The 12,766-nt window shown below is 41.6% G+C and overlaps 1 protein-coding gene across 1 annotated transcript in view; it reads right to left on the minus strand.

Annotated features, from left to right (window-relative positions):
* Nucleotides 1-428: 428 nt before the first annotated feature.
* POC1A (POC1 centriolar protein A) overlaps nt 429-12,766 on the minus strand; it is a 65,833-nt gene continuing 53,495 nt past the window's right edge. Inside the window, exon 11 of the mRNA XM_075713968.1 lies at nt 429-570. Coding sequence (XP_075570083.1) covers nt 472-570 — 99 coding nt within the window. The 3' untranslated portion in view covers nt 429-471. The remainder of the gene's footprint in view (nt 571-12,766) is intronic.

The raw sequence follows: 12,766 nt of genomic DNA on the forward strand, positions 1-12,766 counted from the left end.
CCAGGTGCCAGTTGTTCTAGGACCTTACCTGCTTGCTATGGTCTGAGAACGGAGGTGAACTCCCACTGCTCAAAATATCCTGGAAGCTCTTTGCTTGTCACCTATAGCCAGCACACACCTGAGCAACAAGACTAATACAGCCCGTGAAAGACACTTGGCAACTCCAAGATGCTTAAACATTTTAAAACTAACTCAGCAGCACCAAAGGCGCTTCCTAGTTAGTACTCAGACCACATGCTGGCTGCTGTATCTCTGGAAAACACAGGAGATCACAATCATTATCCACGCTTATGAATAAAATATTCCTTTTATTTTAGTAAAGTAACAAAGCTTATTTACAGATACAATAACTGTACATTCCAACTGAACAACAGATTGCGCTCAAAATCACTCAAGTCACACACAGTCTGTTAGGAACACAACCAACCTCAAACCTCCCAATGCCTTCAGCTCCCATCTTCTCTCAGGAAATCAGCTCATTTTGTTCTGAATGATTTTCTGCTGATTCTCAAGACATTCCTTCAGCTTGTCTTCAGTGAGCGTCAGCCTCTGCTCCAGGATGGAAACAGTCTGCAAAACAAAACGAAAGCTGCTGTTGAGCTGCTCACAAAGACAAGCTATGTACTATACTCTCACTGGGTAATAAAATCCTAAATCCACAGGAGTATTTTGAGGTATTTCAGGGCTGTAACTCCACTATCAGCATTTTAGCAGGGCTGAGCCCCACACGACTTCAGAGAGAAGCAAAGGAGGCTGGCGGACACAAAGCTTTCCTGCAGACAACGCCAAGCACCCGTTTCAGCACTCAATGCTTTCAAATTGGGCTCTGCATTTCTTCTCATGGACAGGTTCTGTCCTTCCACATTCATGAGCCACCAGACACTGGACAGCACCAGACACTCTTCTGCTAAGGAGACACATATGTTTTGAACAGTTTTGCCCAGTTTTAGCTTTGATTTTGCTTCTCTGCTTCTGACTCTTTCCTCCCTTCTCTGAATGCCATTGGTTTACTGCAATTAAAACATGCAAAACTTGCTAGACAAGCACAATGACAAGCAAGAAAACCCTCCCAGCGTAAGGCAGCACAACAGGCGATGGAGGGGAACTGAAACCCAAAGTGGCAGTATCTACCTCAACGTAATGTCTAAATACTTTTGTGTAATCCATTTAGCCCACAAAGGATTGTTATATCCTTCTCCTCAAGCTTAAGTCATCATGTACAGGATGCACAGGAAGAACATTTTAACCACGTGGCAATAAAAGCCTCTGCTGAAAATCTTTTATTGATCACTCTGAGGCAATCAAGGGACTGAGCTATGCAGAACCGCTTTCAGCTTCCAAAGACACCGGAATGGCTGATAATAGGTGGTGATGATTTAATGCTTTAATATCCATAAACTTATCAGCAAAAAAATCAATAGCTTCACATTCTGAGCATTTTTACTGCATAAATAACATCCTCCGTTAAAAACAAAGGATGTTCAGAACCTTGGACTTTAATAAAGTAATTCAAATAAACTTGGACAACCGCTGTTTGTATAGAAGTTATACATAGAAAGCCTTTTAATAGCAATTTCATAAGCATATCTCTAAGTGCCTGACAAAAGAAAGCAGGTCTCATTATCCCCATTTTACAGCTAGGGAAACTAAAGCACAAAGAGAGGAAATAGCTTGGCTAAGGCCACTCAAGTGACTAGGAAAAGTCTCCTGTAAAATGATTTGGGGAATGAGACGAATGGGGGCGGTGCGGTGCGCACAACAGACATAGTAAAACCAACACAAACCACTAAGGCAAAGCCATCTTGCAAGATCGCGTATCAACAAAGTCAGAAAGGGCTGTGCATCATGGCATTTGCCATAACGCACCCTGTTTTCCCCTCCCCAAACACAGTTCAAAGTTTATTTCTACTACACACGCACTGCTGACTTGTCACAAGGCAGAAGAGCTAGCTCCTGCTACCTAATGCAGCACTGCTGCAACTGTAGAAAGCTTCACCTGAAAGAAAAAACCCTGCATTGCTTAAATATTCTCCTGGGCTACAGCACTAGCTTCATTTAAGTTTTCTCCTCCTCTGTTGCCACCCCTCTGAGACACAAGAACTGCAGTACACCGGGAACCAGAAGAAAAGTTGTGGAGCCAGCAGGTAATATTCCAGGTGCCCCAGAGCCAGCAGGAGCCCTCCTGTCTATTCAAAGGAGCAAGGATTTAATCTTTTTTTGTATCCAGCCACGCCATTACCTAGCGGCTGCCTTACAGAGGTCAGGAGTAAAGCTGCTCAGGGCAGAACACAGCAGGCTGAATGTCTACCAGGGGTTTACAGCAAAGATGTTACCCTGCAAGCAACCAGACAGAGAATGAAAAGCAGTAGGGATCCTGGCTTTTCCATTTAAAAAAAGAAGAACTAGTAACTCAAGACTCAGTTAAAAAATGGGGGGGGGTGAAACATTGCATGCAATTTCCTTCAGAAAGATAATCAACTAAATACATGTCCTGGTCACACTACCCCGCTAGAAGCAAAGCCCCAGATTACTTGTGGTTCCTGCATCCCATGATTTACTGCCACCACAATCCTGCCGATATGAGTTGAGTGCTGTTACACACAGCACCGTGAGACTAAGCGCAAATAAAGCAGATTTCAGAAAGTGTTGAATTTGTGAAAAAGCTGTAAGGAAAATGTTTATTGGAATGGAAATTGCACGTAAGGATAAGCAGAAAGCTTGTAGCGAGTATTTTTTGGAAACTGAAAGTGGAAAAGTAGCAGTCAGAAATGAAATCCAGGAAGTCCAAAGTAGGAACTGATGACTGCAGTCCATTTAGACTTGAATATATGATGCCTGAAATACACAGGGCACCTGACATCCTAGGAAGGTGAGAGAAAGCACAAATACTGCCCAGCTGCTATTACTGCTATATTGTAACTTACACATCAAAGAAAGGTTCCTTTATGAGCCGCTGACAGAGTTTTACAATATTTCCATGTTGCTATTTATAAAGCAAGTCCTTGTTGGTAGGCAAATTAAACTGCACCCATTCAACTGCTGCAAGTTTTTGCTATTATTTTTCAGAAGATAATGAACCAACAATTAAGCCAAGGAGGAAAATACCGTTAGCCAGATTCAGTGAGGGTTCACTGGAGCCAGGTTCGCACTCCAGCCCTTTCTCTGTGGCAGGTTCCAGGCTTCCTGTTGTGTCAGGAGTACAGTACATGTCTCCATTACACACCAGGGAGTTAAATGTTGGATAATTTATTATAGTCTTGGCTTAAATTAACAGAAGAATAACAGCTTAGGTTTAAATGAGAAGAAAGATCAACCTATTTATTTTTTTAAGGAGTATTTCTGACATTACAGTAATATACTGAGCATTACTGTGAACACCAGAAGAGAATATGGAATTTTTCACACAAAAGAAAACTTACTTAAATCACTTCTACCAACACTTCCTGCAACATTTGTCTTCATTCACCTTCACAGACTTAGCCTAGAAAAAAACCCTGCTCTTCTCTTTGAAAACATTAATGAGCAACTATGTAGAAAAAAGTTGCATCCTATTTACTTTCTAAGTTCTGGAGAATATTCAGATCCATTCTCCCCCAGGACACCTAAACTGAAGCACTCAGCCATCACACTTGCTTACATGATGACAAGCCCCCTATGATATTCTTCCATGTTACTTTTACTCCCTCAACCCAAATAATAATAGTGGTTTGTGATGCTGTTCCAAGCGCCAGCCCTGCAACAGTTCCAGCTTTCATCAGCATCTTTTCCTTAGTCCATGTTAAACATTCTCTGTCTGATCAAGTAGCAGAGACACTTTAAGAACCACTAGCCTCAGGGTCAAGGCTTTTGCAGCAGCCCTGGAGGGGCAATCAGTCCTGACTCTTTTGAGGACTACAGATAAGGGGAACCAGGTGCTAACTGAATGCCAACAGAAACCTGTCCCACAACTGCCAAAGGAAACCTGAAGAGCAGAGTCTAGAGCAAGCACAGGCCCTCAGCAACCCTCTAGAGCAATGGTGGAAGTCCCTGCAGTAGCCAGGAGAGAGATCCCCCAGACAGATAGCTGCTCACTAATTAAAGCAGTACTTAACCTGTGGCTGGGGGTGAAGCAGGCAAGAGCACAGGAATGATGGAATAACATTAGGCTCACCCCGCTTAGGGACAGCTGCCCTGCAAGCAGAAAGGTGCAGTTCCTGCCCTGCAAGCAGCACACAGGTTTTTCAGTATGCCACTTGCACCAGCTCTGATCAAGTTAGCACACACATGCTATCATGGCTGACATAACACTGCTCCGGTTGATCACCAGTAATTGTGGGACCCCCAAAAAACCCCATATATTGATAGAACAGTTACTCAGATCAGGTAACAACAGCCTGCCTGAGCCTACAAGGGGTATGATCCTGCACACCAACTGCAAAGTAGATGTGCTCTTAGCTATGTGCAGGCAAAGTATTACACTTGCACTTCTAATCTATTAGGAAAGAGTGGCTGGAAAAGCTGCCCAGCGGAAAATGACCTGGGGGTGTTGGTCGACAGCCAGCTGGATATGAGCCAGCAGTGTGTCCAGGTGGCCAAGAAGGCCAACAGCATCCTGGCTTGTATCAGAAATAGCTTGGCCAGCAGGACTAGGGAAGTGATTGTCCCCCTGTACTTGGCACTAGTGAGGCTGCACCACGAATACTGTGCCCAGTTTTGGGCCCCTCAATACAAGAAAGACATTGAGGTGCTGGAGTGCATCCAAAGAAGTGCAATGAAGCTGGTGAAGGGTCTGGAGCACAGGCCTTATGAGGAGCGGCTGAGGGAACTGGGGTTGTTTAGCCTGGAGAAAAGGAGGCTGAGGGGAGACCTTATCGCTCTCTACAACTAGGTGAGAGCTGTAGGTGGGTGTCAGTCTCTTTTCCCAAGTAACAAGCACTAGGACAAGAGGAAATGGCCTGAAGTTGCACCAGGGGAGGTTTAGATTGGATATTAGGAAAAATTTCTTCATGGAAAGGGTTGTCAACCATTGGAACAGGCTGCCCAGGGAAGTGGTTGAGTCACCATCCCTGGAGGTATTTAAAAGACATGTAGATGTGGTGCTTAGGGATATGGTTTAGCGGTAGACTTGGCAGTGTTAGGTTAACAGTTGGACTCAATGATCTTAAGGGTCTTTTCCAACCTAAACGATTCTATGATTCTATTCCTGTCATCATTTCATAACATAAAATCCTGCTTTCCATTGATCTCAAAGGAGGTAGAAGTAGTTTCCTAGCTTTATTTAAATAAAGATTCTTAGAAGTTTGCTCCACCAGTTTTTCTAAGCATATGTCAAAAAAGATGTTGCAGGACACTAACATATCAAATAGCCCAAGAAAAAACATTACTTCTGCCTCTTCAGATTTTTCTTTCCTGTCTGACATGCTAATTTATGAAGAGAACATTTTCTTTTCAATTTATCAAAAAATGCACCTGCAAAAGAACACACAACAAATGCAGAAGTTTGTAAGTTTCCATGTACTTTCCCCACTCCACCATGCTCGTACAAGGAAAGACTTAGGGATGCCTTTCAAGAGGTACAATGAAGACTATAGATGGCCCATGGATTTGCAGAAAGAGACCTGTGAAGTTTGACCTGGAGTTGCAGGCCTAAGAGCTCTGCCCTCTGTAATAAGCAAGGCCAACACTGGTTTGTTTTCAGAGAGCTAGATACCCTGCTACAACTTCTTATGGTTTTCCCTAAAAATGGTCATTTCAGAGCCGATTCCAGTCCCAAACACAGCCAAGAAGTACAGCAAGTAAACCGCGTCATAAATATGCTGCCTTAGCATCCAAGGGTCCTCCTTGGCATGTGCCAATAAGTGGGTTCAGAGGTACCTATATACCTCTAGGACACAAATTCGTGACACCTGGACGACAGACTGCTGCGCAGTATTGGAGACCTGTTGGCACTATACTGGAAAGTAAAAACAGTCTTGCAAGAAAGGAGTACAGTTGCCAACATTCAAATGCACCAGTTAAAGTGAGTAATATCGACAAGAAGAGACCCCAGTTATTATATGAGGAACACTAAAATGGTACCTCCAACACCCACTAAATACAGTCCTGACCATATATGCAGTCCTATGCAGAGACAGGAATTAACAAATAGCCAGGTAAATTAAGCTAGCCCTTTCTCTAAACTAATGCAATGAGTGAAATAAACCACCCCAGGAAGGGTTTGCACCAGGGTAGCCCTACCTACCTTTTACAAAAAAAAAACAAAAAAACAAACAAAAAAAAAAAACAAAAAAACCCCACCAAAAAACCCCAACACACCTAACTCCTCCTACCAACAGTAGTTTAAAATACCAAACTTCAGCTGCAAGATTAAAATGCTCATGAGAGAACTTGTGCAGCAAAAGTCACTTTAAGGTTCAAGCATGAACCTGTCTGGTAAGAAGCAACCTTTCTTCATATCATATTAAGTTTTGCCCTGACTTGCTCTCATCCTCCCTTCAAGCTCAGCAACTGTATCAAGTGAAACTCTAAGCAGACCCCTGCCATCAGTAAGCATGCTTAAAGAAAGCTAGGCTGCCTTCCTCATGTGTAAGTTGTATGTTAACACAGTTTTGAGATGGGACCCAAAACAGCTACCGACGTTCAGTATGCTCTGAAGCATTTTCAGGAAAAGCTGGCAGTTTAGACTAACTGAGGAAGTAAGCCTCATATCTGAGAGTGTAACAAGGTATGAAGCCTTCACAGTTATTAACACTTTACATAGCAAACGAATGCATGCAAGGCTCTTTGCATGCAGGGACTAGCCTTACTCCAGTGGTCAAAGCCTTAGTCTCAGAGATCAAATACACAATTAAGGTGGGTGGGTTTGTTGGTTTGTTTTTTTTTTTTTTTTAAATGTGAAACGATTTCTAAAGAAATGATTGCTCCTCATCTGCTCAGACTAAAACAAGATCTGCTATCCCAGAGACATTTTAAATAAGTTCTGTAGCTCCTCACCATCTCAATTGCTTTGAATGCAAACTCTAAGGTGAATTCTCACAAAGCCTATTTGCATAGATTATTTCACACCAGGCTGATTTATGGATAGTGTATTGATTATTTCAGAATGAGGAAGGTAGCTCATGTAGCGCTTCAGTCTAACCCTCAGTCTTTAATGCAACTTCATGAATTTTCCTGGGCTTACTTTGTAACATGCTTCAGATGCTACAAACTCTTATATTCATCACTACAAAACACTTAGCTCCAGTGTGGCTAGACAGGAACATATCGGTCAGTGCTGCTGTACAGCTGTGGGTTACGAAGTCCCACAAGAGCCCTCAATGCAATTTTTGCACATTCATCCAATGTCACTGTTGGGTCATGTGGATTAAGAATACATGATGACACCTGCAGAAGTGCAAAAGCTTGCACTAACCTGGCCTCATCAGGATTCCTACATATTGCTCCAAATCTGCTCAAGAAGTCATGTAGCTAAGCAACCTCAATGTCAGTTCCCTAGTGCAGGGCACAAGATCTAAGTCATACCAGCTCTCTTCAGCCAACAGTCAGACACATATTACTCACAATACTTGAAAAGTAAAGAACTTTTTATATTTAGCAGTCCAAAGCACTAAAATAAAGAAGTGAGCCGCTATAAAATTCAAAACAAGCATTGCTCAGCTAACCTCTCATTATTATTACTGTGAGGGTGATGAGACATTGGAACAGGCTGCCCAGAGAAGTTGTGGATGCCCGCTCCCCAGAAGTGTTCACGGCCAGGTTGGATGAGGCTTTAAGCAACCTGATCTACTGGAAGATGTCCTTGCCCATGGCAGGGGCATTAGAACTAGATGATCTCTTTAAGGTGCCTTCCAACCCAAACCATTCCATGATTCTATGATTAGCAGCTGCCATCTCTCCTTCCACCTCCCAGTACACTCCACTTTCTGCAAGTGTTTGAATCAGAGTTAACGAACCCTTTAAATTATAGGAGCAACTATGGTCTACTCATGCATGAGTCTACTCATGCAGTAGGCTCAGTACAGCAACAAGTTATCACTTGCAGTGCTTGCTGTGCTTTTTACTGTAGCAAAACCATACAAGAGTGCCTGAAAATTCTCATATTGTCCACTTTGCCAGATCAAGCAGCATGGTCAGTACTAGTATCACAGTGACCAAAGGGATCCTGGAGGACAGAAAAGAATGTACTTTGTATTAAATTGATCCTAGCCACAGAGAAGATGAGCCACAGGCTCTGCTAGTTTCTTCCACACAGTATGGGGACACAAAGCACACAAGCCATCTGTAACTGAGCCTTTCCATTTACAGCCCTTTTACTAAAAATGTTTCATCACACACTGCTATTGCTTCAGTCTTGACAGTTGATCAGCCAAAGCTAAACTGATGGCACTTGCATCGGATCCTGCAAGTTTCTGGAAGGGAATGGCTGCAAGCTTCTGCAAGGTACAGCAGCTTCCTTGGCGCAGAGCTCCTAGTCCTCTGGGGCTAGACCAGCACAGCAAAAGGAGTCAGGAGACTTCAAGTTTCACCACACAGTATGAAAACACAGCAAGTTACGATGAGTTACAACAAAATATCCAAGCACATAAAGCAACTGCACAATATAGAGGTTAGAACCCCAAATGACTAGAGAGCCTTCAAAGACTTCTCATATCCTTCCCCTGCCACCCAATCTACCTCTGAAAGGATGCAAATCACTCTGCTAAATTAACCCAGCTGCAGGTATCCAATGGCTGAATAACAATTTATATTAATGTAAAGGTCTGCTTGTGAAAACAAATTGTGGGTGGTGTTTACTATTCCTCCCCACTGAAGGATAATGAAGGTGAAGGTCCTGCAGACCTCCAGGGAGGTGACCTTTAGACAGTGTCCTAATATAGCAATATATAGGAGTGCATTTAATTTAGGCAGTCTTAGAAAGAGGAAAAATGTATCTGCATCAGGACTTAAGAGATTTTGTAACAAGCATTTTTTGGAAGTGAATTTCAGAAAGAAGTAGCTCCGATGATATTATAAAGAGGACTGGCAACAACCAGGGTACTTCATTTGTTTTGAGTGAGAGATCAAAGCTACTGCATTCTCCAAGAGATGGTTTTGACTCATGAGAAATAGCCTCTGTGTCCTTTAAATTAAGAGTTAAAAACCAAGCTCACCTGGCATTTCACAGATTTTCAGATGGGAACTTTTTAATTAGTATTTTGGATTTCAAACCATTTCTTTTGGAATAAAAACTGCTTACAGTTTCTCCTATGTGCTAGGTCCACTTGTAGCCAGTGGGTGTTGAGGTCTCAAGAGCAACATAGAAACCAAGACATTTGCGCAAGGCAGAGGTAGCAGTGCTTATGACCCCCCCCCAAAAATTTTCTTCTTCTTGATTTGTAGCTACTTGAAGTCATAAAAGTATTTATTTTACTAAACCAGTTGCTTAATTACATTCAATACCTCTCACAACAGAGGGCCCACATTCATTCATCACCAACACATCTCAGAAAAAACAAGTAACAAATTTATTTTACTCATTTTCATTATAAGCAGTGCATACACAAACATTTTCAGTTTTAATTAAAAAGCAACTCACTTGTGTCCAAGTCTTTTTATGCTAAAGAATTTCATTTTAAAAAAATTCTTCTCCTCCTTCTCTCTGCAGTCTCTTCTGGAGTGGAATAATCCTTTAATCTCACATGAGCTAGATTGTCCTTCAATTCAGGCTTGGATTATTTTACAGATTTATCAAGTCTTCTCCATTTCACTGTGTTGTTTTCTCCCAGCTTCAATGCAAGATTAGTTTGGGGAAGTATATAAAGCTGTTTCCTGTGGGTGGATTATCACAACCTATTTATGAATTTTTATGCTAACCTGATTCTGAACTCTTCATTTGCAGCAGACATCTTCCTTCCCACATAAAACCAGCTGCTTTTGCCTCACTACCCATTGCCCACCCAGTGCTACAGATTAACAGAGTGAACATGGCAGCTGCAGGTGTTTGGAGTGAGGGCAAGAGTATACAAACTGATAGATAATCATTGCAAATGCAAGTTTTCCACTACAGCCAAGATGGTTACTCACAGATTATCTTCTTTCAGAAATGCAGTTCAGCTGCAAGTGCAGAAAATGCATTTGAACCAAGTAAACTCTTAATTTCTGCTCCATTTTTGTTTCAGCCAAAACACATCTTTCTGTTCCAGGAAGTTATGCAATAGATAAAATCACCTTATTTTCCCTTAAACATTCAGCACACCTCTTCATATAGGCATTGAGATACTGAGATCTAGCCTTTGATTAAAAAAATAATTGATAAATATTTTGCATTTTCCTCCTTTTCACATCTCTGAAATGCCAGTAAAGAATAGGATTTTAAAACATTGAGATACTGACAAGATACTAAGCTGCAGGAAAGGGAGGAGCAAAGCATCTATATCATATATTTATTACTCTCATCTTCCTCATTCCTTTGCCAGATCTGAATTGCCTGCTTTCCTACAAAGGGGCACCAGGGTATCTAAGTAATCCAGAACTACTGGAAACAACCACTTACATCTGGGTCTCAACTTCACTCCATCCTTCAAGGCAACAGAATTATTAAGCATGTACTACTCTTCTGAGAAAGGCAGTCAGACATTAACTTCTTTATTTGCATGTCAAGAATGGCCAAACACAAGCCACACTTAGAAAAAACATGAAAACATGAAAAAACATGTGTCAGGTCACATTAGACCACTTTCTTACAAGTAAAACAAAAGATGTCCTGACAGGGTTCTGGTGAGGATGAAGAGAGGAAGGTTTCATTGAATCAAAGGCCAGTTTAAAGAAAGTTGCCAAAACCTTAAAGAATAAAACCATAGCACAAAGTCAACAACATAAAAATGAAGCTTTGTAAATCTGAGGGTGCCATATCTATTCACTATAGCAGTTACTGCTAGATGTGGTTTACGACAGCCACTAGTTTCTTCTGATCCATCTTTCTCTAGTAAGAACTGGAGTGCCTAACTGAAGGAGCAAGTCTGCTCAAACATACCCTACTGCACGGGGCACAATGCCTCTATAGCCTTAGCACTTCTACTTGCAATTGGTGTTTGGCAGGAAAAGACCTCTTAATGGAATAAAAACAATCCTGCTGTCTCCAAGTACATGACACCCCACTTCATCTGGAAATCCATTGTCAGAGGGAAGGTACTGATAATTAGTGAGCAGCAGACAACACAGCTTCAAGTGTGCAGCTTAGAACAAAGCTGTGCACTGGCAAGAGGTGACAGCCTTCAGCAGATGTCTTACTATTACCTCTTTCAGCAGAAATTGAAAGTATTTTCTCTCCTTCCCACTTCTACATGATACCAGGTTTAGCATGATAAACCTTGAAGTGATAGCTATGGAAAAAATATTAGCAAAATAAATTCAGTTTATATTTGCATAATTTCCCAAAGTAGTTTATCACAACTTTGCATTTCCCCCACTGGTACATTACATCATGTTAACAGTGTTGGAAACTACAACAAGAACAAAGAGCATGGGAACTCAAGGTACAACAGAAATATACCTGAGCTCCCATGGAGCTAACAAATTACAAATTCTTGAAAAACCCATGGATGGCTATATCAATAGAGGGTTTCTGGAAATATCACAGGGACTCTGTCCTTTTCCTTCAACTGTATGGCCCTGCTTATGCCATTAGTGTTCTCTTTAAACAAGCAACACCTGGGAATTATGAAACAATGATTTATAACAGAGCACCAGGAGCATCCTCAGCCCTCCTTCAAGACAGGAAAAATACTGACACCTGTTACATGTTATTTATGAAAGCTTTTTGTTCCATTTTTTGATGAACTAGCCATGTCCTCCTTTCAAGAAGTCAGCAGGCCCGAAGCTACCATATAAAACACGCAACATTGGTTTGAATCTGCTATGCGCAGGGAGCAGCACCCAGTTGTGCTTTGGCAGAAATGGCTAGGAAAGACAACCAACTCAACACCACCAGCCACTGTTTCCATTTCACTTGGATCACTGCTAGCAATCAGCATGCCATGGCTCCTCCTGGTCAACATTTAAGTGCATGAAAGAGGGGTTAACAGTGGCTCTACCAGAGCTGCATTCCCTTCTCTTTTACAGGCCATCAGCATTGTAAAAAACAAAGTTTAGCTATGCAAGCCGATGCCCTCCAGAGTTACCTTCCACAGGTCTGCCTTGATACCTGCCTGCATCCCTCCTCTTTGAGGACCGTCCCTCCCTTAGCCTGGGAATGAGGACTTCTTCCAGGCTCATTTGCTTAAGTTTGTTTGGTGTTGCTTTGTTTCACTACTAAATATCAAAACCTTGGCATGAAAATGAAGAATTATGAAGCCATTTCAACAGTGTGTCAGGAACTACTTGTACAAATGCATTAAAATGGCATTAATACAAAATACAACATACAAAGATTAGAACCAATGGAAAATTAAGTACTTCAAGGATGGCAAAAAAGCTACAAAAAAGGTAAAAGGTTGCTGAATGCAGTTAATCAAGGCAGCTTTTTGGTTTTTTTTTTTTTACTATAATTTGAGGCCAATTTCCAATTTTATCCTATAACCTACTAATTTATTCCTCCCCCACTGATCTCAATTTCTCTTTCTGCTAGGTTTAAAACAACATTTGGAATTTTCTACAGTTACACAGTATCTTCGAGAGATGTTTGCATTGCTTATATCTGGTTTAAATCCCACACATACCATTTACTGTAATGTTTGCCTCCTCTAAACACCTATGAAGTTGAAAAGGAGCCATTACACATCCATCATCAGAAGTGTGGATCTGATTTATG

This window comes from Pelecanus crispus, chromosome 7, assembly GCF_030463565.1.
Source record: "Pelecanus crispus isolate bPelCri1 chromosome 7, bPelCri1.pri, whole genome shotgun sequence".
NCBI classification, from domain to species: domain Eukaryota; kingdom Metazoa; phylum Chordata; class Aves; order Pelecaniformes; family Pelecanidae; genus Pelecanus; species Pelecanus crispus.